We start from the raw sequence: 27,864 nt of genomic DNA on the forward strand, positions 1-27,864 counted from the left end.
GGCGGTAGGCTGTACTTGGGGCTGATAAAGGATGGTGGTGTCAAGTCCATGAGATGAAAACACAGATGAGGGCGGGTTTGGGGAGAAGTAGGGAGGTAGAGTGTCATTTCAGTCCTGGAATGCTGAGTTTGACAGGCAAGTGCTGTTTTTTCCATAGTGACAACACAGATTCTCCTGGGAGGAAATACGTGAATGAAAAGAATTTTGAAGTAGAGACGTGGTTGCACATCGAGTTTACGAGATGTGTTAGCTAGGACTTAGCTTCTAAACTCACTTTTCTGGTTCAATAAGTGAGATCTCAGTCCTGGTACTATTTATTTTTCTTTCTTACTTGCTTATTTGTTTGGTTTAAGAAAATGTGTTGTAAATTGTCCCCCTGCTTTCTCTGTTGGTTAATAGTCTCCCCTTTTGTAGTTCAGTAACAGGCCTTTTCCTGTTTATTCTTCAGATATTTTAGGCTTTTCTTGTTTTCATTGTGCATGCCTGTGTGTTTTCATTCATTTATTTGTTTGTTATCATCTCCATGAGAAACAATGGAAGAGGTGGCCTTATTATTTTTAGTTCCCTTTCTATTGGATAACAGCTTGGGTAAGATTCTTTGGGATGGCTGTTGGAACACATGGCTAAAATGTGTTGCATTATTGTCTGAATTTAGTTATTCTTACCTTGTCTAACAGAGAGTTGGCAGCATTGTTTCAGGGGTCTCATTAGTGCATGCCCTTTTGTTCAAGACATTTTCTTAGTAGAAGAAAGAAATTACCCAGGGGTTTTTGATTTTGAATTTTATTTATTTTTCTTATACAGCATCTTCTTATTACTTATCTATTTTATACATATTAGTGTATATATGTCAATCCCAATATCCCAATTCATCCCACCCACAGCTTCCCCCCACAGCTTTCCCCCCTTGGTGTACATGCATTTGTTCTCTACATCTGTGCCCAGGGGTTTTTAAAACAAGGATTAGGATAAGACATAGGCCTAGTAACTGTTGCCAATAAATTCTTCTCCTTGCAATAAGTCAGTTTGAACCTCAATCTTTTAATATTTACTAAGTCTTTCAATCAGCAAAATGTATTGAGTACCTCTTCTCTACATGGCACTGGTCTAAGGGGAAGCAAAAACACAAAAGCATAAGGGTTTAATATTAAGGTTGATACAATGAGTAGGAGAGAAACCACATAGAGGTACATGACTGCAGTACATGAGCAGCAAGTGGTAATTACCATAAGATAGAAACAAAACTGTTGGTTATTCATGTAGCTATCCTTTCATAAAAATACAGGTAGAATGATGATAAGCATGCTATTTTATAATTTGCTCGTTTTCACTTAAGAATATACCTGCATTGGCACATATGTATCTACTTTGTTCTTTTTACTGGGTAAATGATAATTTTCTTCCTTTCTGGTAATGTGGAAGGTTTATGATCTCTTTTTTAAAAATTTCTTATGGCTTAACAGATGCTTTTTAACTTTAAATAGTGTACCTAAATTGCTGCTTTTTGAATTATCAACTTAAAAAATGAAACCATATCATGTGTAGTAATTTAATTTACACGTACATTCATTCTTTCATTTGACAAGTATTGACTTCTATTTGTGAGGTATTATTCTAGGAGCGAGGAACCCAGTGACCGACCAAAACAAATCCTTGCTCTTTAGAATTTATGTTCTTTGCCTGTCTAATCTAGAAGGATGCACAGGAAATTGTTAATTAATGTTGTCTCTGGGGAAGGAAAATGGGTGTGTGGGGAAAGTTAAGATTAACTTTGAATTCTGTTACTGTTTATAAAACATGTTTTATGAGGATTATATATTACTTCCTAATACTAATAATGATTAAAAAAAAAAAGACCCAACAAAGTATTGTGGTAGGCCAGAGCCAGAAGAGATTATTTCTGTTTCACAAAGGGGACATTTGAACAGGATATGTCCTATTTTAACAAATGTTGATCGAATGCCCCCCATGTGCATTGTGCTGGGTGGTCGGGTTTCTGTGAATGCAGAGGGATGCGGGAGGATTAGCCAGTCCAGAGGGTACATAGCATGTTGATTCAGAAAAGAGAGCAACTTAACTGGGGAGCTGCATATATTCTAGTTTGGCTAGAGAAGCAGGATGTAAGTGGGGAAATCATGGGGGATGAGTCAGGAAAAAGTTGATTGGAGTCAAATTCTGAATGACCTAGAATGTTAGGCTAAGAATCTATAATTTATTCATTAAGGAATTAGGGAGTGATCAAAAGATTTTAATGAGGAGAGTGAAAGATCCAAGTAATAAATCTGGTGCCATGTGCAATAAACCTGTTATCAATAACCCAGCAATAGAAAGGGAAGAAGGGAAATTCCTGGATAGAGAAGGTTGCAAAGCCTCCTTGGTGACCTCATGCAGTAGAGAACATTCTTGGAGAAGCCACATTGTAAGAATTTGTTGCTCTGTGTTTAAGTGAAAATATCAATTAGAGATTCTCATGCCTGAGTAACTGCCTTTGAACTCTTACTACCAGGGAGGACTGCTGGAGTCAACATTTTAGATGAACTTTTGTGGAGACTGGACCTTGCTGAGACACAGTGGCCTTGGTATTTTAATAATGAGATTTATAATGAACTTAAAATCTATACTCTTTAATTGAGCTTAACTCAATTTGTTTTCATTTAAGTTCCCTTCCAGCTAAGGATATGAGTTGCCAGCTCACAAAAGGCAGATTGAATAAGAACAAAGTCAGAGATTAAATGTATTTTTATGGTAATGACACCTAGAGAAAACCTTTTCCTTCTATGCCTTTCTGAAACTCAGGCAGATATTTTCCAAGAATGATAATCCGGGATAGCCATATGGGCCTGAATGAAATTCACTGACTACATTTTCCTGCATTTTATATATTTCTTATTTGCCTGAAAAATCAGAATAGAGAATTTCTCATTCTCTATTCCTTGGCATTTTAAGGAACTCATCCTTATGATAGATTTTATTATTTTCTGTCTGTTTTTGTCTTTTTCTGTCCCTGATGTCTGCTGATTAAATGGTCTTTTTCTCATTACTCAGCCATAAAAAAAGAGTGAAATAATGCTATTTGCAGCAACATGGTTGGACCTGGAGATTATCATACAAAGTGAAGTAAGTCAGACAGAGAAAGACAAATTTCATATAATATCACTTAAATGTGGAATCTAAGAAATGGTACAAATGAGCTTATTTACAAAACAGAAACAGACTCACAGACTTAGAAAACGAACTTATGATTACCAAAGGGGAAAGGCGGGGAGAGAGGGATAAATTAGGAGGTTGGCATTAACAGATACATACTACTATATATAAAATAGATAATCAGGGCTTCCCTGGTGGCGCAGTGGTTGAGAGTCTGCCTGCCGATGCAGGGGACACGGGTTCGTGCCCCGGTCTGGGAGGATCCCACATGCCGCGGAGCGGCTGGGCCCGTGAGCCATGGCCGCTGGGCCTGCGCGTCCGGAGCCTGTCCTCCGCAACGGGAGGGGCCACAGCAGTGAGAGGCCCGCGTAACGCAAAAAAAAAAAAAAAAAAAAAAATAGATAATCAACAGGGACCTACTGTATAGCACAGGGGAACTCTACACAATACTCTGTAATTGCCTATATGGGAAAAGAATCTGAAAAACAACAGATATTTGTGTATGTATAACTGAATCACTTTGCTGTACACCTGAAACTAACACAACATTGTAAATCAGCTATATTCCAATATAAAATAAAAATTAAATTAAAAAAATAAAAAATAGGGGCTTCCCTGGTGGCGCAGTGGTTGAGAATCTGCCTGCTAATGCAGGGGACACAGGTTCGAGCCCTGGTCTGGGAGGATCCCACATGCTGAGGAGCAACTGGACTCACGAGCCACAACTACTGAGCCTGCGCGTCTGGAGCCTGTGCTCCGCAACAAGAGAGGCCGCGATTGTGAGAGGCCCGCGCACGGCGATGGAGAGTGGCCCCCACTTGCCACAACTAGAGAAAGCCCTCGCACAGAAACGAGGACCCAACACAGCAAAAATAATTAATTAATAAACTCGTACCCCCAACGTCTTAAAAAAATAAAAAATAAATAAACAAATAAATAAAAGGTCCTATTCTCTTTATGTCATTTTGAGAAGAGTTTTATTATTTCATTAGAAAGTTACTCTGGAAATTAAAAAATAAAACCCAACATTAAAAAAAAAATCTCACCCACTCAAATTAAGTTGCTTTAAAGCATGTGTCTCTCAATTATTTTTTCCCCAATGGGTCAGCCTTTGAAAGGAACAAAAGGTTACTTATCCTGCCATAGGGGGAGCTATTTGACTCTGGTTCCTGTTGAATTAATACCACTTTTCAGGGATAAGGCAGTATGAAAATGTGAGAAAAGTGTGTCAAGGGATAAGTGACATGGCACAGACGAAACCATTTAATTGAGTAGTCAAAAAGGTGTTTAATTGCACCTGGGACATCTTTGTCTGCTGTTAGCAAGGGTCCTTGTTGCATTTGAAGGGTTCTGATTTCCAGGATGAAGAGGTGGACAATGTGTTAGTTAAAAGCCATGAAGTTTAAAAACCTTTTCCTGAGGGTTTCATTTGCTAACTGGAGAGTTCGGGTCGGGATTTGTTCTGCCTGCTCCTCTTACTGTTTTTCCCCTTGTTTCTATTAGATTTTAGTCAACTTAGGACAGGGATAACAAGGTTTTCATTGGAAATTTTTGGTTATGTATGTCCCTATCAGAGGTCAGTCCAACCTATGTGAGACTAGGTGCTCCAAGTTGAGCAGTCCATATAGAGCCCTCATATGCTGCCTGTTTTCTCAGCCTAGGAAAGTTCACAGTCCTCAGTTTGCTCAGTACCAAGACCCCTTTTGTCCAGCATCACATGGAAATGATCATGTGATCCCTCATCTTTCTTGGAAATAATTCAGAATGACTGAGGTCTCCAGGTGGATGTGCAATACTCAAACTCCTTGGGCACACAGTGCTCCTTTACATTCCTTTTTGTGCCAGCATTTCACCCCCTCTATGGTTATTCCTTTCTCCCACAATAATTCCCCTAACGTTAGTGTAGACTGTCTGTCCTGGACCTGGTGGTATTCCTGGTTAGTTTCTTCTCCATACTTTATACCTAGAAAGAAAAAAAAAAATCTCTCTTGGCTCCTTAAGGATAAAGAAGAGAGCCCTCGGGCTTCCCTGGTGGCGCAGTGGTTGAGAGTCCGCCTGCCGATGCAGGGGACGCGGGTTTGTGCCCCGGTCCGGGAGGATCCCACATGCCGCGGAGCGGCTGGACCCGTGAGCCATGGCCACTGAGCCTGCGCGTCCGGAGCCTGTGCTCCACAACGGGAGAGGCCACAACAGTGAGAGGCCCACGTACTGCAAAAAAAAAAAAAAAGAGAGCCCTATTTGTTTGTTTTCCTTGTTGTTTGTTTTGTTTTTTGTTTTGAATTTCTGCTTTTTTGTAATAATGAAATAGTCCCTTCCTGCTTATACACGTGGCCTTGATTAATGTACTTTGTGTGCATGTAACTTGATCCTGGAAGCATAAAAACTTGTTCTCTAGTTTTCTCTATTGAGGAACGAAGTTAGCTCTCAACACATTTTTTGGTAAGCGTCAGTGCATGTTTAAAATTTATTGTCCTATCTGCTGATTCTAGGGAAACAAACAATGAAAACATTAGTAACATTTTGAACTATAGGACAAAATTATGGTTCTTTATAATTCTTTTTTTTTTAATTTTATTTATTTATTTTTTGGCTGCCTTGGATCTTCATTGCGGCGCAAGAGCTTTCTCTAGCTGCGGCGAGCGGGGGCTACTCTTCATTGCGGTGCACGAGCTTCTCATTGCGGTGGCTTGTTGCGGAGCACGGGCTCTAGGCACGCGGGCTTCAGTAGTTGTGGCACGTGGGCACAATAGTTGTGGCTCATGGGCTCTAGAGCGCAGGCTCAGTAGTTGTGGCACGTGGGCTTAGTTGCTCCGCGGCATGTGGGATCTTCCCGGACCAGGGCTCGAACCCGTGTCCCCTGCATTGGCAGGCAGATTCTTAACCACTGCGCTGCCAGGGAAGCCCCCTGAATATATTTTGAAGGTGGACGTAAGAGGATTTCCCGAGGCATTGGACATGAAGTGTGAGAGAAAGAGAGAAGCCAACCTGTGATGGAGGAGGAAGACAGAGAGTACAGGGGCCTGCAAGCAGAAGGAGAGAGTGATTATCTGTACTGAATGCTGCTGATTGCTCCAGAAAGATGAAGACTGAGAATCGATCATTGGTTTTAGTGGGGGCTGGGGGGGTCGTTGATGAACTCGATTCATGGTGACCTTGATGAAAGAGTAGTTTCAGCGGAATGGTAAGGGCATGATTGGTGTGGGTTCAGTTAAGAGAGAAGGAGGAGGGGACCTGGAGACCAGGAACATAGACAAATCTATTTGAGGAGTTTTGCCACAATGGACCTGTACCTGATGGGGTCAAGACAGGGTTGTTTTTTGCTTTTAGTTTTAGATGGGCGAATTAATAGCATGGATCAGTACTAATGGGAATAGTCTTGGGTTGGGGAGAGGATAATACAGGAGAGAAAGGAGTAAAAGGTCCTGGAGTAGCTCCAAAGGGATGAGACCTGGTGAATGAGGGAAGGAAGGGATTGGCTTTAGGTCTGAGCAAGGCTGGCTCACCCATGCTAACAGGCTGGAGGCAGAGCCTTTTGATAGGTTACTAGACAAGGGAGTAGATGATCTCTAAGTGTCCTGGGGAAGCAAGGTCTCAGCTGAGAGTAAGGATGGGAGGGGAGGCGTTAGGAGTTTGAGAAAGAAGGAGAGAGTGTGAAATTGCTGTCTAGCGGAGTGGGAGAGGGCAGTGTATTATGACTTCCAGGCAGCACTGAGGGCCTACTTGGTGGTCACAATGAGACTGGTCCGCAGTTACGGATTTCCTTCCAGCCACATTCAGCAGCATGCGTGCAGGTATGAGTGAGCAGAGAGTGGTGATGAAGAGCGCACAGCAGAATGAGAGGTGCAAGGGAATGTTTGTAATAATTGATCGTGGAATTTACAATGGATAAGGATGAAAGGAAGGAGACCAAGGGGGCGAGGGACAGTGTAAAACTGGCAGAATTGATGGCTTGGAGTTGCTGATGGACTCCAAGGATTGTTGGAGTCGAGACACTAGTGAGAATGAACTGAAAAGATAAGGAATGATGTTCAGAGATGGGGATGCATGAACTCAAGACCATGAGTTGTAGTTTTTAGTAATGACAAGGTCAGGGTATAACCATGACAGTGAGTGGTTGAGGCAGAGCAGAAGACACATTTATTGGAGAAGAATTCAAGAAACAGAGAGGCCAGAAGGTTGGAAGTTTCACCAGTATGTGTATTGAGATTACGAAGAATTAGGGGTCACGTTGGAAAGAGCAACAGTGGGGAAGGAACTAAAACCTTTGAGAAATGATGAGGAATGACAGAGGTAAGTAGATGACTGTAATAGTGGGGACTGTCTGATGCCATGAGAGTTAAAGCTGGAGCATTTCAGGGACAAAGAGAGTGGAAAATGATCTGGAAGTAGCAGCGAAGAGCAAGGAACTAGTGTTCCAGGGTCTGTAAGAGAAAGCAGTGCTGTCACTTGGGAGGGCTGTGGGGAAAGCAGAGTTCTGGGTTAGGGTGGAGGTTCAATTAGAGCAGAAAGGTGAAGAGGGTAGTGGGCACATAGGGGATTTCGCTGATGGTCTGTTATGGATTTCAGCATCAGTGAAGGGTTTCAGGAGTTAAGGAGAGGTGGGAGATGAGAAAAATTGGGGGACGTGCAGAGTCTTTTGGAAATTAGAGGGAGAATGGAGGGGGACCTGAGTGTGTGAACTGTGTGTGTGTGTGTGTGTGTGTGTTGATGGGATGTAAGCAGGGGCAAAGGCACAGTGAGATGAGATCTGAGCCCGCGGTAGGTGGTGGGAACAAGGCTGTAAGCATTAGGCACAGGGAGGAGTGGGTGTCTGGATTGCTCTCACCCCTGTCCAGTAGGATGAGGAGATCTGGGGAAATGGAAAGACAGTCCTGTGTGCAGGGGAACCCCTGGCCTCAGGGCTGAGGGTGTCTGCTGGAGCCGAGGGGCTAGAGGTGAGGGGAAGAATGGTGTCGGGATGGAGCTTTCTCCTGCCCTGGGGAGGAAGGAAGGATCCACACCGAGTGTTCTGCTCTTTCCCTGGACTGCTGCCTGGTTAGTAAGAGTGAGAGCTAGCACTTCTGTGTTTCCTTGGTGCCAGGGTCTGTTCACTTTGAGTGAACCACTAACAGTCTCTAGCGGTGAGTGGTTCTCACCTTATTCCATGAGGAACCTTCCCCACGTCACACAGCTACTCAGTAACACAGGCAGGCAGGATTTGAACTCAGGTCTCTCTGACTCTAATTGCAGCTGATTGACAGTTAATTCAGTGACAATATATTCTTCATGATAAATGTCAAGACTAAACTGCTGCAACTTTATGAGCCCTTTAAAATGTATTCAGATGTTCTGGGTTTATCTGAAGTACCGTGTGGCGTTGGCTTAGACTGCAAGTCCATTTGGATTAGAAACCCCTTTTTTTTTTCTTCACAGGTCCTTGTACAGCACTGTCAAGGTCATGTAGGGGCTAATTCTTTTGTCGGTAAAATGTTAAAAACCGTTGTCTCTTGCAGTTAAACGGTGGCTTTGAGAAATATCTTATTTCAACGTGCTATATTTCCAAAACACTTCTTGGACAAACATCTGAAATTTAAACTAAGTCCTAGAACGTTTATAAGATTGTGAGATACACACACGTACCCAGAGTGACAGACCTTTGAAACGTTGATTTGTTCAAATGGTTTCTGAGGCTTCTCGTTTTCTAACTGCTATTGTCCTTTTTAAATAGCTGAACAGGAAGACACTCAGAAGAAAACCTTCACATGCTGGATAAACTCACAGTTGGCAAAGGTGAGGAAAAAGAGAGCAAATCAAGCTATAAATATATATTTAAGTGATTCCTCCTGTTCCCTCAGTTTTGGTCCCCAAAATGGCACTGGTGACATGTAAAAGGTTGAAAAAATGTGCTGAATGTCACCTTGATCTTGTTTTGATGTATCTGTTATTCTTCTCCAACACGAAAAGGGGGCATTTTTGTTAAGGATATGGGAGACAGTGCTAGAAAATATTTAAAGCAGTAACATCTCTTTTATCAAATGAAATTGTAACAAGAAGTCATATATGTTGAGTGTTATGTTAGACACTGTTGTAAGTACTTTAAATGTACTGATCACTCGTTATGTTTCAGTGACTTCACAACATCCTGAGACAGATAGTATTGTTTGTGTTTAGAGAACAAGGAAACAGAGACGTTGTGTGGCTTCTCCAAGGTCCCACAGCTTACAAGTGATCGTGCTGGGATGCAAACCCAGGCAGTCTGGACCCAGAGGCCTTGATCTTAATCTCTCTGCTATCCTGGCCTTCAGTGATCCGGGTGCCTGGAATAACCTGGATACAAAATGAGTGAGCCTCTTCACCCAGGCTACCCATCCCAGCACAGTGCTTGTCATTCTAAAAAGAGGAAATTCATAAACAGGTTACTCCAGAAATGTAATCTCCCCAAATGGGTCACTATTGGCTGATTCTGAGCATCTTGAATGCCACTTCACTGCACAAGTTTTAAGCTCTCAGTGAAAGCTGAAAGAGTGTTGTGTTACTGGAAATTTGCTGTGAGATAAATTCACTACTTTCCTTATCATGTTTTGATGTGGAACTTCGTGTGCTTTCTACATTCTGTTAATTAAGAAGAAAATCACTACTGAATCTTAGCTTTTGCAAAGATGCAAAAGCACATTTATGAGATTCTTAAAAGTTGTCGTGTTTTTGGACCAAAGTTTCAATGATTACTTTTCTTGTGACCTTTTGTAGCACACCCCTCCCTCAGTTGTGTCGGACCTATTCGCAGACATTAAAAAGGGGCATGTCCTCCTGGACCTGCTGGAAGTACTCTCAGGACAACAGTTGGTAAGCTTTTAAAACAACATTAAGAAATTTTGTAGATTAAAAAAAAAGAAATCACATTTGTGAGTAATATATTTTGCTTGAATTTCATAGCCTCGAGATAAAGGATCTAATACATTCCAGTGTAGAAGCAATATAGAACATGCCCTGAGATTCCTAAAAAACCGATCAGTGAGTATGAAATTCACATGAAAATTCATTGGGGAGATAAATGCTGTGAAATATTTTATCCTTTTAACATGCGTTTCTTTTTTTTCCAGATCAAGCTAATAAATATTCACGTTACCGATATTATAGATGGAAACCCATCCATTATTCTTGGCCTAATTTGGACAATTATACTGCACTTTCATGTAAGTAGTTTGATGATACGAAAAGTATTCCTGTTCTAATTACCACAGTATGAAATAAGTGTAATGCAATAAGTGTGACTTGATGCTAGAGCTTCTTCCAGAAATAGGACCCTCTGGAAGTCTTGTCAGGTGGAAATTATATAGCAGACCCTTTGCCACTTACGTTATTCTTCAATTGAAAATTGAATGCTGAATTATCATGATATCCTGAAATATCCATGGTATCAGCACCAGTCTGAATAGAACTTGCCATGGTAAATTTTTGCTTATTATTGTTTATTTACTCTGTCAGAAGAGAGAATAGGAAGCTTCTGGAGTAAATTCTTGAAAGTTAACCCATTAAACTTGGTAAAATCTCCCTATTTTTGAGGTCCCTTGTCTAATCTAATAATCCTGCAACATCTAGCTCTGTCCCAAGACTGACTCATAGCTTTCATTTCATTCCACAAATATTTTTGAGCACCTACTTTGTGCTAACTTTTGTGCTGCGACAGTAAGAAAATAACAGGGGGCACTTCCCTGGTGGCACAGTGGTTACGTATCCACCTGCCAATGTAGGGGACACGGGTTCAATCCCTGGTCTGGAAGATCCCACATGCCGTGGAGCAACTAAGCCCGTGTGCCACAGCTACTGAGCCGGTGCTCTAGAGCCCGTGCGCTGTGACTGCTGAGCCCCACATGCTGCAGCTAATGAAGGCTTTGCACTCTGGGCCCCGTGTGCCACGACTACTGAGCCCATGTGCTGAAACTACTGAAGCCCACACACCTAGATCCTGTGCTCTGCAACAAGAGAAGCCACTGAAAAGAGAAGCCCGTGCACTGCAACGAAGAGTAGCCCTCACTCACTGCAACTAGAGAAAGCCCGCACGCAACAATGAAGACCCAATGCAGCCAAAAAAAACAAAAAGAAAGAAAGAAAATAACAGGGAATAAGTAGGTATAGTCCTGACTTTATGACACTTATGGCTGATAAATACATTCTTTCAGGCCTGGGATTTTAAATTAGTGCGTATTTTCTGTAGCTACTTAAAAACTTGTATGTTCAGGGGCTTCCCTGGTGGCACAGTGGTTGGGAATCCGCCTGCCGATGCAGGGTACACGGGTTTGTACCCCGGTCCGGGAAGATCCCACATGCCGCGGAGCGGCTGGGCCTGTGAGCCATGGCCACTGAGCCTGCGCGTCCGGAGCCTGTGCTCCGCAATGGGAGAGGCCACAACAGTGAGAGGCCCGTGTAACGCAAAAAAAAAAAAAAAAAGTTACATGTTCATTATCTCCATAATTACTTTAAAAATAACTTTAAAAATTATATGGGAAACAAATGCTTATTTTAGGAAAACTAGAAAATAACATAACTAATTTATATAAAATTTCAAACATACAAAATGAGACTATATCATTCCTGGATACCTATATTTGTAGTGATAGTAGAATAATATATGTGAGGATGATGAAAACTAAATTTAGGATTTTGGTTTTCTTCCTTTGGGAAAGGAAGGAAATGGAATTGAAGGGGGAAAGACAGAAGGCTCAAAGTGTATTTGTGTTTTATTTCTTTAAAAAATTATGAACCAAATGTAAAATGTTAAAATTTGATAATTCATAGGCATTTTTAATATTTTCCCATACTTTTTAGGACATTTGAAATATAATTTGAAATTTCAATATAGACAACAAAAAGAAAATAAAGTCATCTGTAATTCTGTCACTCACAGATAACCACTTCAATTAATTTGGTGTACAGTCTTCATGACATATACAGTGGGAATTAATATATATATTCATGCATGTATGTCTTAAACAAAATGGGGTCATGCTATCCATTACTGTTTTCAAGCAATTCTAATTAAAATCTTTCTGAATTTATATGTATTTTAATGCAAGTATGATGTTCTATTGTAAAGCACTGTTGTTTCATTAAGGGACAGTCAGAATGCTCACAGTTTTTTATGACTAAGCAATTCCAAAAAGACTACCCTTAACGTAAAACTTTTGCATATAATCTTAATTATACCCATGGGCCAAATTCCTAGGAACGGCATTCTTGGGCCATAAGATTTGCAAAATTGTAGCTTTTTAAAGCTTTTTAAAGTGGTTAAGAATCAGCTTGCCAGTGCAGGGGACACGGATTCGAGCCCTGGTCCTGGAGGATCCCACATGCCGCGGAGCAACTAAGCCCATTCGCCACAACTACTGAGCCTGCGCTCTAGAGCCCGCGAGCCACAACTACTGAACCCGCATGTGACAACTACTGAAGCCCACGTGCCTAGAGCCCGTGCTCCACAACAAGAGAAGCCACTGCAATGAGAAGCCTGCGCGCCTAAATGAAGAGTAACCCCCGCTCGCCGCAGCTAGAGAAAGCCCGCAGGCAGCAACGAAGACCCAACACAGCCAAAAATAAATAAAATAAATAAATTAAAAAAAAAAAAGAATCAATTTAAAGTTTTGTTTTAATATTGTAAATAAACTTTTGTCAAAAGTATACAACACACGGAGAAAACTGCACAAATCTTAGATGTAGAGCTTGATGAATTTTTGGAAATTAAACACATCCACGTAACCACCATTTAACTGAAGATAAGATGATAGAATATTGCCAGCATCCCAGAGCCCCCAGGTCTTTCTCCCAGTCACTGCCCTCCTTCCCTAAAGATGACCGCTACTTTGATCTTTATCATTGGTTAGTTTAGCATTTTAAACTCCATATAAACAGAATTATAACAGAATTATTTTGCATATACTATATAATAGTCTTTTCTACCTGACTTATTTCACTTAACATCATGTCTGTGAGATTCATCCTCTTGAGGCAGGTATCAGTGGGTCTTTCTTTTCCATTGCTGTATATGAATATACCATTGCATGAATATACCAGAACTTATTTACCATTCTACTGTTGACAGACATTTCTTTTGCTGCCAATTTTAAGCTATTATGAATAAAGCTGCTAAAAACATTCTTGTATATGCCCTTTGGTGGTACAAGCCCTTATTTCTGTTGCATATTTATCTAGGACTGGAACTGCTGGTCTGCAGGGCATGTGATCTTCACCTTTAGTAGATACTGCCAAACAGTTTTTCAAACTTGTTGTGACTTACACTGTTACCAGAGTTTAAGAGTTGCTTGCTCCAATCCTTGCTAATACTTGGCATTAGAAACTTTTATTTTAGCTATGCTGTTGTGTATAATGATTTATAGAAGTTTTAAAATGTATTCTGGATACAAGTCCTTTGTTGGGTATTTATAAATTGCAAATATCTTCTCTGACTCTGTGGCTTGCTTTCTCAAATCTTTAATGAACAGACATTCATAATTTTAATGTAGTTCACATTTATCAGCTTCTTTTTTTTTTGGTGGCTAGTACTTTTTATGTCCTTTAAAGAATTCTTTCCCTTTGCCAGTACCACGGAGATATCTTATGTTATTTTCTAGAATAGTTCTGTCCAATAGGACTTCCTGCAATGATGGAAATGTTCTGTACCTGCACTGGACAGAACAGTAGCCACTAGCCACTTGTGGCTGTTGAACACTTGGCATGTGACTAGTATGACTGAGGAACTAAATTTTAAAGTTTATTTAATTTAAATTTAGATAGCCACATGTGGCTAGTGGCTATCATATTGGACAGCACATTCCTAAAAGCTTAATCATTTCACAGTTTACTTTTAGCTCTACAGTCTTTCAAGAATGAATTGATTTGTTTGAGTATGTTATGTTAAGGCAATTAAGATTTTTTTTTCCATATGGCTATCCAGTTGATCCAACAGTAATTATTGAAGAGACCATCATTTTCCTACTGCACTGTAGTATCACCTTTATAAATCAAGTAATCATATAGGTATGGCTCCATTTTCAGATTGTCTATTCTGTCCCATTATTTATCCTTGTACCAATACTATACTACATTAATTTCTGTAGCTGTACAGTCAGTCTTGATATCTGATATTGTGGTTTTCCAACTCGTTCTTCAAGATTATCTTGGCTTCTTTGCTCTTTGTATTTCCGTATATATTTTTTTCTGAGATGTGATTGACATATACCATTGTGTAAGCTTAAGGTAGATAACATGTTGATTTGATAGTCATACAAATTTTATAAGTAACTTGTTAATTTACACACACGTAACCTGCTGGAATTTTAATGAGGATTGATTGAATGTATAGAATCATTTGGAAAAAGCTGATATCTTTTAAATAATGCATCTTTTAACCCATGAATATAACATTTTCATTTTTGTTCTGTTCAAAATATTTTCAAATTTTCATTATGATTTCTCATTTGACCCATGGGCTCTATCACAATCTATGGCTTAATTTCCAAATATTTGGAGGTTTGTTATATCTTCACTAGTACTGATTTCTAGCTTAATTTCAGTGTGGTTGGAAAATATAATCTGAATTATTTCAGTCCTTCAAAATTGCTGTGGCTTGCTTTGTGGCTCAGCATGGTCAATTTTGGTAAATATTCTATATGCACTGGGAAAGAATGTTGATTCTGCCATTTTAGGTGCAATGGGGTATGCCAACCAGATCAAATTTGTTCATTGTATTGGTCACACCTACTATTGGTTATCTGGTGAGTCTGTCAATCATTGAAAGAAGTGTACATCTTTCAATAATACTTCTATTATGTTTCTGGATTTTTCTTTTTGTTTTGTTTTTTTGTTTTGTTTTGTTTCGTTTGCGGTCCGCGGGCCTCTCACTGTTGTGGCCTCTCCCGTTGTGGAGCACAGGCTCCGGACGCGCTGACTCAGAGGCCATGGCTTACGGACCTAGCTGCTCTGCCGCATGTGGGAGCTTCCCGGACTGGGGCACGAACCCATGTCCCCTGCATCTCAACCACTGCGCCACCAGGGAAGCCCTGGATTTATCTTTTAACGTTTTCTGTAGGTATTATCATATTGCCCTCCAAAAAAATCTAAACCAATTTACGTGTTCCCAGTTTCTGGTATTCACACCATCACTGACTGTTACCTTTAAAAATTTTTTGCCTGTGTTATGTATGAAAAAACTGTTCTCTTGCTGTATATATTTAGATTTCTGAAATGACTAATGAAGTTATTTTTCATATACTTAAGGGCAGTTTTTTTCTTGCTTGGCATTTACCTCTTCGTGTTTGACTATTTTTTCCTGTATGTATATTTGTTTCTTAATGGTTTATAATCAAGGATGCATTTTAATTGACCCAGTCTCTCCAGAGAAATTCTCGACTAGCAGTTCAGTTTGGCTCAGTTCAGTTTTTTTTTGTTGTTTTTTTTTGCGGTACGCGGACCTCTCACCGCCGCGGCCCCTCCCGCCGCGGAGCACAGGCTCCGGATGCGCAGGCTCAGCGGCCATGGCTCACGGGCCCAGACGCTCCGTGGCATGCGGGATCCTCCCGGACTGGGGCACGAACCCGCGTCCCCCGCATCGGCAGGCAGACTCCCAACCACTGCGCCACCAGGGAAGCCCCTCAGTTCAGTTTTGATGGACAGAGGTGGAGCACCAGTGAAGTGCTCTATAAGCATGTTGCGGGGGGGCGAATAGATGCCTGCCCTTGATGTGGAGTGCCATATGCTTGGGTGAGAGCAAGTCCCAAAAGCCAATGTGTAGCCCCAGATGGCAAATGCCGTTATTCAAAGGTTTGCCCAGTACTCATTTCACCATGAGTAAACTGTCACTGTTATACGATAATTTTTAGGTCTTGTTCTGGCTGAAGGTTTTGCCTCAATGCTGCTAACCTATGATTCCATACACGTTAACAATTATTATGTCTTCCTTAGATTGAGGAGCTTGCCCGGACTCTTTCTTGCAATTACAATCAGCCTTCCCTGGACAGTGTGAGTGTGGTCGACTCATCTCCTACCTCAAGTCCTCCAGCTAAGAAATGCTCCAAAGTCCAAGAAAGATGGCAGATGTCTGCAAAGAAGGCTCTTCTCCAGTGGGCTCAGGAGCAATGTGCCATGTAAGTAGTTTGCTCCACCAGAGGAGGCACACAGGGCAGCTGTACCCACCAACGCAACCTTACCGACTTCCAGGTCTGAAAATCAGGCCAAATAGGAGTAACACCCACCTGAACACTTCCCTGTCATAAAAAGAAAAGGCTCACTCTCCCTCTTCCTCTCACACTGCATCTTCCACATGTGGACCTCTGTGAGCTCAGCCACACTTGGTTTTGAAGACCAGAAGGTGGTATCATCTGGGTAACTTCCCTCACTCCCACTCCCATGTATAGGTGGTCTATTACTGTGTGCAAATAAAGTAGTCTTTAAATATCTTTTTCTTTAGGCACAATTCCCCTATGCATCTGGAAGGTGGATTTAGATTCAAAAAGTTTTGCCATACTAGAAGCTCTTTAAAAGTATTTAAAAATACTAGAAGACTCTATCTTAGTTGACTGTGTATTCCCTTAATTTTAGCCTAATATGTGTTCTTGGTAGGTGCTCCATAAATGTGTTGAGTGGATGAATGAAAAATGAGTGAATGAGTAGCCAACTCATAAAATTATCCCTTGGAACTCTATAGGGCTGCATGAAAGACCATGGTCCCCATTGTTTAGAAACTCGTAGCTCAATTAGGAAACAAAGAAACAAGAGAGTAGGTGTTTTAAAAAAAGGAGATGATAAAGGGAAGTTAATGCTTATAATTTCTTTTTTTTAATTTCTTTTTTATTATTAATTGTTATTGGAGTATGGTTGCTTTACAATGTTGTGTTAGCCTCCAATGCACAGCAAAATGAATCAGCCATACACATGTAGTTATGCCCTCCCTTTTGGACTTCCCTTCCATTTAGGTTACCACAGTGCACTTGGTAGAGTTCCCTGTGCTATACAGTATGTTCCCATCAGTTGTCTGTTTTATACATAGTGTCAATCCCAGTCTCCTAATTCCTCCCACTATAATTTCTTTTTTACATAGGAAAATGTTTTCTGCTCTTGGGATATGTTTACTTTTTCAATTTAGCCAACTGCTTGGATGGAGTTTAGGAAAATAAGGAATTAGGATGCAGGAGATCCACCACAAAAAGACCTATAGAGTTCAAAAGGTGTTCTTTGTCACATCATAGCATTGTCCAGATAAACAGAGGCATAAAAATGTTGCTAAGCCCTCTCAAATGTTGGGCTTCTGAGTAACTGCTTCCTAATGAAAGGCTAACATGTTAATTTCTGCCTTACCTTTCTGTAGTTGTCATTCATCCTCTGTATTCTGTGAGGGGACACAAATATACGTGCATATCTTACAGGTTTTAAGTATATTAAATGAACTTTTTCTTGAATTTCCTGGAGATGATTTTACTTCAGTTTCCTAAATTTTTAAAATCCAAAATATAGCATGTGTGAAAATCATTATTACACCATATTCAGATTTGTTTCACTTATGCTTAAATATGCTTCAAACCCTTTCAAAGTCCATATATTTTACCAAGGTTTACCTTTTCCCCATGTCCATCCTTATTTTTCAACTATAGAGCTTATGCTAAACGTATTAAGATGTAGTAGGTAATTCTTAAGTATTTCATCAGGAGTTTATTGTAGTTTTGGCTGTCATTGGTGGTATTACTGGGTGACTTTTGTTTGAATACTCTGTGATTCTCTAGGGCTCAGATGTAAGGCTATATTGTAAGAAATATGTGGTATTTTTTTTATTTCTGAAGGAGATGAATTGGGCCCCAATTTGTGATGTCTGCATGAGTCTAGACCCTACCAGTCACTCTGGAGCCAGCCCCGCCCTCTCCAAGGCCCGGCAGTAGCAGTAGCAGTAGCACGTTCTGTGTGGCACTTGTTTTGGCCCCTCAGGGCAGAGCTGAGTTCCCAGCCTGGTGCTGTATGGAGTGCGGTGTCTGCTGGTCGGCCCTGAGCCGGCTCTGGCCCCCTTAGCGCTCTGGCGGGTCCGGCCCCGCTTTCAGCCCCACTGCCCCCCCCATAGCCATCAATTTAGTTGAGTACTTACACGCGCATGCTGAAGCTGGAATACCAGGTTTTGAGTTCTGGCTCCCAGCACTTTCTAACTGGTAGGCTTAGACACTTAATCTCGTTGTGTTCAAGTTTCCTTAATCATAAAACGTGGACAATACTTAACACTTACTTCATAGGGTTATTATGTGCTTTACAAGAATTGTGTTTTTTTTAAAAAAAACATTTGCAACAGTTTCTGGACACAACGGGCACCATATAAGTGTTTGTTAAACGACACGAAAGTCACTGCTTACTATGTAATTTGTCATAATCATAGTTTAGACTTTTTTCCTAAGGGATCCAGGAAAGCCCAGGTCATCTGAAGCAGATTATTTCTTGAGTAGCTTTTATCATGTATACTTTTGATATATACTTAAATTAGTCCATTGAATTTCCTTGTGTTTTTATGGGATATTAAAGGAAACTATGGTTGTTCTCGAATATTTCCCACACTTTGTAGGCTACTATATGCTTTTACAAAATATTCAGTGATCTCTTGTTGAACACAAATTGAGTGGTTTGAGATATATATGTTAAGCACCTTTTTATGTCAGGCACTGTTTGCAGGGTGGGTGAGTCTAACATGATGGGCAAGAAAGAAAGGGCCCCTGTTCTCAAGGGGCTTGCACCCTAGTGGGAGAGGCACATGAATAAATTTGATAATTATAGTTGGCTGTAAAGTTAGGAAGGACTTATGATATGGTTGAGAATGTCAAGGATAGGAAGAGGGTGCCCTTGGTAGGTGGTCATGGAGTGCCTTTCTTTTTTAAAAAAATTTTTATTGAAATATAGTTGATTTACAATGTTGTGTTAGTTTCAGATGTACAGCAAAGTAATTCAGTTATACATATATATATATAAATATGTATATTCTTTTTTTACATTCTCTTCCATTATAGGTTATTACAAGATATTGAGTATATGGTTCCCTGTGCTATACAGTAGGTACTTGTTGGTTATCTATTTTACATATAGTAGTGTGTACGCCTTTCTGAAGAGGAGACCTTTGAGCTGAGACCTGAAGGAGAAGGCTTTAGGTGTATGAATCTCTGGGAGAAAGAGTGTCCAGGCAGAAGGATTAAAAAGGCTGTGGAGAAGCAGAAATGAAGCCAATGTTACTGCATGTTGGAAGGTGGAGATATTGAATAATATTCTCTGAACTGAGAAGGAACTTTAAGGCTGAAGAATGAAACAGGCACTCCATAAAGTGCAGTTATGAAATTTATTGTGGGTAACTTACAGGCAGGATCAGGCAGACAAGGATCCAGAGGCATTCAGAGCTGTGCTCCCTGCCCTCAAAAGGGGTACAGGGAGATTTAAAGGGGCCAAAGCTAAAACAGAATCTGACTGTGAAGGGAGAAGTATGTCTGCACCAACAGGAACCAGGGGTTTTTCCTCTCCCTGGGGTCTCATGACCATTAACCATCTGTGTCAGCAAAAGGCATTCTTGCAGTTTTCATATCAGATGAAGGCAGGGGTAAAAGTTGATGGGGAACTTATCTGGCTTAGGCACATTCCTCGTGAGCAGGCTAAAGCTCAGTCATGCAGAGAGAACAGGCGGGTAGGACTGCGGGCCTAAGATGGAGCTGACAAAATGGAGTCAGTGTGGTCTAGCCACATACTGCAACATTGTAAGAGAGGGGAGATGCAAAGGTGGGAGAGGTAAGCCGGAAGCAAAGCTTGTCTGGCCTTGTGGGCCAGAGTGTGAGATGTTATTCTAAATATAATGACAAGCAATGATGGGTTTTCTTTAAATAACTTTTTTATTATGATAAAATATACATAGAACAAAATTTACCACTTTAACAGTTTTTAAGAGTACAGTTCAGTGACATTAAGTACATTCACAGTTGTGTAACCATCACTGCTATCTGTCTGCAGAGCTTTTTTCATCTTGCAAAACTGAAACTCTGTTTAACACCTCCCCTCCCTATTCCTCCTTCCCCTCAGCCTTCCCCTGGCCACCAGAGGTCTACCTTCTTTATCAGTGAATTTCACTCTGTTTGGTACCTTAAGAGAGTGTAATCATATAACATTTGTCCATTTGTGATTGGCTTATTTCATTCAGCATAATATCTTTAAGTTTCATCCATGTTGTAGCATATCTCAGAATTTCCTTACTTTTTAGGGCTGAATGATATTTTATTGTATGAATGTACCACATTTTGTTTATGCATTCATTCCTGATGACCGGTTCTAAGCAGAGGAGTGACAAGGTCTATCTATCCAATGAGCTATTGGCCACTGACTTGGCACAATGTATCATTTAATTGTTTCCAGTGAGAAATAAAATTAGTCCCTCTAGTGAAAGGAATTTAGCAGTTTGTAGAGGCCCAGCTTAGTCTTGAGCCAACGGATTGCTGAATGAAGAGCATTAAACTCGAGTGAGAATTGTCACGTGAAGGGCTCGTAAGACAGATTTCAGGTGCATTTCCAGAGTGTGATTCAGTGGACCTGGGGTTGGGCCTGAGAATTTGCCTTTCGGGCACCTACAGCCACGTGACGCTGCTGCTGCCGGGGCCACGCTTTGAGAAGCAGTGCCCCAGAGCGTCGTGAGCCTCATCACACTTGGCATTTTACTTTAATTTGACCCCATGGTTCAAATAAAATATTTTCCTAGAAGGATTAATTCGATTTATGTGATTGGCAGAAATTAGTTTTAATTCCTGATGAATAGAGTGGAGGTGCTCTGATATAGTCTTTTAGATAGTGTTTATCGTGTTTTTATTCTTTTGTCATAGGTTTGAGTCTGTCAGTGTGACAGATTTTAAGGCAAGCTGGAGAAATGGGATGGCTTTTTTGGCTGTCATTCATGGCTTGCGACCAGACCTGATCGACATGAAGAGTGTGAAGCATAGATCCAACAGAGACAATCTGAAAGAGGCCTTCAGAATTGCAGAAAGAGAATTAAAAATCCCCAAAATGCTGGAACCAGAAGGTAAAGAAGCTTCTTTCTTTGTAAAGCAATGTCCAGTGTGAAGTGGATTTGAAAACAGTACCCACATATGAGCAAACATAACAGCATTATATTTTCGTCCTGAAGGGTTTAACTTTAAACCCTTTATTAAGTTTCATGAAATTAAGCATTCCTGCCAGTTAGTTAACCTCAGTAATTGCAGGGAGGATGTCACAGCTGCAACCAAACGATGCTGTTTTGGGGAATAATTTTGAGTCTTTGTCTTAATTTTCTTTTATTGTGTTCTATATTTCGTCCTCCTTGATTCTATTATTCTTTTCTAAAATATCTCAAGTAAGATATTTCTTTGAGTGGGTTATCTATGTCCCCTTTCCTATTCCCTCCCCCTAGTTAAAGCTGAGCCTCTGTGAGGACAGAAACTGCTTTTTCTGTTTCTGTCTCTATGGCTGGCTCAGCTTTACCATTGATTGTGCTAAATCAGTTTTGTTGGATTGTTAGGGACTTCCCTGGTGGTCCGGTGGTTAAGACTGTGCGCTTCCAATGGGTGCAGGTTTGATCCCTTGTTGGGGAACTAAGATCCCACGTGCTGCACGCTGCATGCCGCACGAAGCGGCCAAAATAATAATAATTTTGTTGGATTGTTAACAACATTAGCGAAATCCTAAATACTGGCTATATTCAAAGAGATAATTATCAGGTTATACTTTAACTTCATAAAATTAAGATTTAAATAATTCAATTCTTCTGGAAAAGAACTTTACTTTGGATTGTGTTGTTTCATAATTTACCCAAAGCTTGTTAAAAAAACCCCAAAAACCCAGTAAGGTCATAAAAAAGGCAGGTAGGATTAGTGAAAGTTATAATGAACTAACAGGTCAAGAGATACAAATTCTAGTCTCAGCTCTACAACAGGGGTGTGTAGGTCAATGTTTAATGTTAGGCTCTCTGAAACAGTGTGTGTGTGTACATATACATGTCTATTATAAATTTTACAAACATAAATGATGTGTAGCACACAGTTTACAAATAATAATAAAATATATGATACACTTTATTATAACTTCCATATAGCCCCCAAATGCTTTCGTTGATGATTGCCAAACTCTTCTATCGATCTGTAGCCAACTTAAGGTTGCAGTTGCTGAACCAGTGCAGTTCTGACATGCGTGTTGGTGGATAACTTCCTTTGCATTAATGAATAAGTGTAACAGCAAAGAGGTATGTCAGAGCTGCACTTGTTCTTCTGTGACGTGAATGACTTCTTTGCTGGGAGAATACTGGAAGAATTCGATTTTTGTTCCACTCACAATTTGACAGCTATAGACAGGACGCACTTTTAAGATTAACCTGCATTGTCAACAATATCTCCATCCTTTTCTTGGCACTCAACAAAACAGCAAGTCAAGCCCTCATCTGCTGATTTTCTGTGGTATAAATCTTGCCACCAGTGTCAAGTCACTGAATACATTGGGAAAAGATGCACAGAAGCACACCATTATATATTATTTCTATCATACAGATACAATAGACATAACCTTAGAGGTGTGGATAGTAGTAAAATGCAGTGAAATACTTGGGAAGTGATGAGTTTTAAGTATTTATTACCTTTGTTTTAATATAATTTATGTAATTGTGCATTTATAGAATTTAAATTTTTTTTTTTTTTTTTTGCGGTACGTGGGCCTTTCACTGTTGTGGCCTCTCCCGTTGCGGAGCACAGGCTCCGGACGCACAGGCTCAGCGGCCATGGCTCACGGTCCCAGCTGCTCCACGGCATGTGGGATCTTCCTGGACCGGGGTATGAACCCGTGTCCCCTGCATCGGCAGGTGGACTCTCAACCACTGCGCCACCAGGGAAGCCCCAGAATTTAACTTTTAATGCTGACTATGTTAAATTTTCAGCAGTTTCATAAGTCAATTGTTAAACAATCAGCTCTCTCAAGCTGGTGTGAGCACACCACTGACTGACTGTCGCTTTGTCACTTAACCTTTCTGGTTTTAAATAGCTGTATTGAGATATAATTCACATACCATACAGTTTACCTATTTAACTGTACAATTGAATGGTTTTTAGTATATTCACAAAATTTTGCCACCATCATCATAATCAAATTTAGAACATTTTCATGACCCCCCAGAATAAACCCCGAGCCCATTAGCAGTCCCTCCCCATTTCCCCCATCCCCCATCCCCCCACACAGCCCTAGGCAACCACTAATCTACTTTCTGTCTCTATAGATTTGCCAATTCTGGAAATTTAACATGAATGGAATCATACAATATGTGGTGTTTTGTGAGTGGGTTTTTTTTTTTTAAATAAATTTATTTATTTACTTTTGGCTGAGTTGGGTCTTTGTTGCTGCACGCGGGCTTTCCCTAGTTGCATGAGTGGGGGCTGCTCTTCGTTGCGGTGCTCGGGCTTCCCACTGCGGTTGCTTCTCTTTGTTGCAGAGCACAGGATCTAGGCACGCGGGCTTCAGTAGTTGTGGCACGCGGGCTCAGTAGTTGTGGCGCACGGGCTTAGTTGTTCCGCAGCATGTGGGATCTTCCCAGACCAGGGTTCGATCCCATGTCCCCTGCAATGGCAGGTGGATTCTTAACCACTGCGCCACCAGCGAAGCCCCTGGCTTCTTTAAATTAGCAGAATGTTCAAAGTTCATCCATGTTGCAGCATTTATTGTTAAAAATAATAACAAAATTTTTTTATTTTTAGATATACTTTATTTTTTAGGACAGTTTTAGATTTATAGGAAAGTTGGGAAGACAGTACAGTAGGTTCCCATGTACCCCACACCAAATTTTCCCTATTGTTAGCATCTTACATTAATACATCTTATATTAATGAACCAGTATTGATATAATAAAGGCATTTTCTTTGTTTTCCCCTAATGCCCCTTTTCTCTTCAGGATCCCATCCAGGATACATTACATCTAGTCATCATGTCTCCTTGGGCTCCTCTTGACTGACAATTTCTCAGACCATTTTTTTTTGTTTTTGATGGCTTGACAGTTTTGAGGATTACTGGTCAGGTATTTTGTAGATGCTGGAATTTGTGTTATGCTTTTTCTCTTAATGCCAACTTGACATCACTGTTGATGTTGACATTGATCGCCTGGCTGAGATAGTGTTTGTCAGGTTTCCCCACTGTGAAGTTACTCTTTGTTTCCCCCCTTTCCATACTGTACTCTTTGGAGGGAAGTCACTGTGCACAGCCCACACTTAGGAGAGTTATGCTCACTCTCCTTGAGGGCAGGTTAGCTACATAAATTGTTTGGAATTCTGCACAGGACATTTGTCTATTCTCCTCCATTTATTTACTTATCCAACTGTTTATTTGTATCAGTGTAGATTCATGGATTTTTTTTTTATACTTTGGGTTATAATCCAATGCTACTTTGTTTATTTTATTGCTCAAATTAAAAAAAATCTTTTTTATACCTCCGAGTTTTGGCTATTGAGAGCTCTTTTAGTCGGCTCCTGTGCTCCTTTGACATATCCTCAGTGTGGGGTTGGCTTGTTTGTTTTGGCACTACAAGATGCTCCAGGCTCATCTTGTATACTTCCTACTGTAGTCTTGGATCAACCATTCCTCCAAGAGCCCTGGTTCCTTTTCCTGAAGAATGGTATTAGAAACCAAGATCTGGGTGCTAGGTGTGCTTGTTGCTACTGGTTTCTAGACTTTTTGGACCTCAGTTGTTTTTATGAGTTAATTATGTGATATTCCCAAGTGCACAGTTAGCCTAATGATTCCATGTTTCTGTATATCAGGTTTGTCATTAGTTTGGCTTCATGTTGCTTGTTAATAATTCTGCTCGTTTAACTTTCCCCCATCTCTTTGTTTTTTCTCCCTCCCCCCCCTTTTTTTTGTCCAAAAAGGAAAGAACCTTTTTGTCTTTTCATTATCTTTTCAAAATTTCTTCATTTCCCCCCATGCTGTATTCTATTCGCTATTTCTGTGTTTTCTTTTAATACTTCTTTCATCGTGATTCACCAAGTCTTTATTATTAGTGTAAACTATTTTCTCTATTTTAGTATGTGAAAATAACTAGGCAACTAGTAGAACAGGCAATTTAATGAAAACAAATTTCCACTTTATAAATGATGGCCCATAATTCATTTTACGTAGCTTAAAAGCTCAAAAACATGAAATACATGATGATTTTTTCTTTTAAAGAGAGGGGGGACCTTTTTTTTAGTTTTTATTTTTTTAATTAATTAATTAATTTGGCACCGTCAGGTCTTAGTTGCGGCACGCGGGATCTTCATTGTGGCATGCAGGATCTTTTATTGCAGTGTGCGGGCTTTTGCGGTGAGCAGACTCTAGAGCATGCAGGCTCAGTAGCTGTGGGGCGCACGGGCTCAGTTGCCCTGAGGCATGTGGGATCTTGGTTCACCGATTGGGGATTGAACCTGCGTCCCCTGCATTGGAAGGTGTATTCTTAACCACTGGACCACCAGGGAAATCCCCATCATGATTATTTATGCAAACCAAATACTGCAGTCATACTTGAATAAGGGAATTATCTTTTGACACAATTTTGTTAACACATTTAATCATTATGCATAGCCTCATATACAATGAGAAAATTTAAAAGAGAGGTATCCAGCTAAGCCAGTATCATTTTATGTATCTCTTGATATTTATACTTTTTTCAATAAAAGATAGAATAACTTAACTCTTAGGGATCCTTTCTTTATTGAATCCCTACTCCCACCTCTTTATTGATGTGTTTAATGTGCTTACTGCCTTGGATTTTATCATTTGGTTATAGATTAGATTCAATTCCTCCCTCAACTGACTTAGAGCACTCACTGGGCCCAGCAAACATGCTTGCTAAAGCACGCATAGTGTGTTGTATTTGTTTTTCTCCTAACTGCAAGCTCCTCAAGGGGCAGGTAATGTCTTAAGGCATCTAGCATCTACTCAAGGGTCTAGCATCTACTTGCTGAATGAAGGGATGAAACATAAGCCCGTAAGGGCAAGGACTGAGTCTTACATATCCTGCTTGTGACCTGCATTTGTTGGCTCTCTATAAATATGTGTTGAATTGAATTTAACAGAATTAATAAATAAACACAGATTTCCTTCTCAGTATCGTCATTGGTTGTTTTGGTGTCGTAGCAAAAGACATCCCCAAATTATGTGTTCATTTTGTCTGTAACCTATTGTAATCTCTTCTTTGTGATCTACTTAATTTATTATATGCCTGGAGAAGTTCTGTACATAATTAATTTATAATATTTTTAACTTTGTTTAAATCAGCATTTTCCAAATTTATTTCACCATGGGCTCTTTTAATGCAAAACAAAGATTGGTCCATAGAAGGCTCTCAGTAAATGTATTTGCTCCACAAATGAATGAATAAAATCTTGTGGATGTCTCGAACAAATCTTCTGTACAACATATACTTTTGGAAATGCTTTACTGCACAATGCTGAGACCAATGTGTCAGGAGTGGATTCCAGTTGCTCTGTGTTTCTGCATTCCTGGAGGACTTTCTGCACAGTGTCACCAGAAAGAGACAGGCTTACCTTACTCCTACCACCCTCCCTGACCACTCATGCCCTCATACATACAACGTGTACAGTGACATTTTATTATTAGGAAACTGAGGCTGTGCAATACTCCTGCCAGGATTCAACCCAGCTCCATCTCACTCTAGATCTAAGCTCTTAACCACTGCATAACCTTGGTGCAAGGATGAGTGAGCAGAGATTGCTTGGCTGTTCGACTGCTTTGGTTCATTTCAAGTTCATTTCAATACTGTTCTTGAGTATTAATTATAGTAAATCACACTTATAGCTGATTGATAGTGTGGCATATCTTGCAGATGTGGATGTTGTTAATCCTGATGAAAAGTCAATCATGACCTATGTGGCACAGTTTCTGCAGTATTCAAAGGCTGCACCTGGGACTGGAGATAAAGCCCAGGTATGTCTTTATAAGTACAAATCAAGCTCATTCTTTTTGTACCCTACTAATAGTTTAATTTTTAGCATCGAGGCATAATTTGCACACAGAACTTAAATGTACAGTTCAATGAGTTTTGGCAATGAGTTTTGGCAAAAAACAGGTATGTCTTTATAAGTACAAATCAAGCTCATTCTTTTTGTACCCTACTAATAGTTTAATTTTTAGCATCGAGGCATAATTTGCACACAGAACTTAAATGTACAGTTCAATGAGTTTTGGCAAATGCATACCTCATATAACCATACTTTAATCATGATGTAAAACATTTCTGTTACCCAGATTGTTCCATTGTGCCTGTCTTCTGTCTGTACTCCACCTGAAGCAACCAATATTCCAATTTCTTTCACTATAGATTAGTTTTGCTTGTTTTTTTAAAGTTAAAAGTGGTAGTTCATTAAACTTTGTTGAATTATCTAAAACAGCATTTAGATACATACTATATAGGACAAATTAAGTTTAGCAGGCTTTTAAAAAAGTCTAGAGATAAATCGGATTTTTGTCTATTGTAATTTTTATCAGCTTTATTGAGATACAATTCATATACTGTAAATTAAATCATTTAAAATTTACGATCAATGGTTTTTAGTATGTTTACATAGTTGTGCAACCATCATCACAATCTAATTTTAGCATATTTCCATTTTACCTGTTCTTTAGCTTAGTATAAATGGAATCATATAATCCATATAAACAGAAGCATTGTGTTCCACTCTTAATCCTTGT

At 40.1% G+C, this 27,864-nt stretch overlaps 1 protein-coding gene across 1 annotated transcript in view; it reads left to right on the top strand.

Moving 5' to 3' along the window:
* The window catches only part of SYNE2 (spectrin repeat containing nuclear envelope protein 2), a 317,234-nt gene that overhangs the window by 56,850 nt on the left and 232,520 nt on the right, over nt 1–27,864 (top strand). Inside the window, 7 exon segments of the mRNA XM_032621163.1 lie at nt 8,855–8,916; nt 9,874–9,969; nt 10,060–10,137; nt 10,227–10,319; nt 16,078–16,259; nt 20,991–21,187; nt 26,999–27,099. Of these exon segments, the coding sequence (XP_032477054.1) occupies nt 8,855–8,916; nt 9,874–9,969; nt 10,060–10,137; nt 10,227–10,319; nt 16,078–16,259; nt 20,991–21,187; nt 26,999–27,099 (809 nt within the window).

The sequence above is a fragment of the Phocoena sinus genome, chromosome 2 (genome assembly GCF_008692025.1).
Source record: "Phocoena sinus isolate mPhoSin1 chromosome 2, mPhoSin1.pri, whole genome shotgun sequence".
NCBI classification, from domain to species: Eukaryota; Metazoa; Chordata; class Mammalia; order Artiodactyla; family Phocoenidae; genus Phocoena; species Phocoena sinus.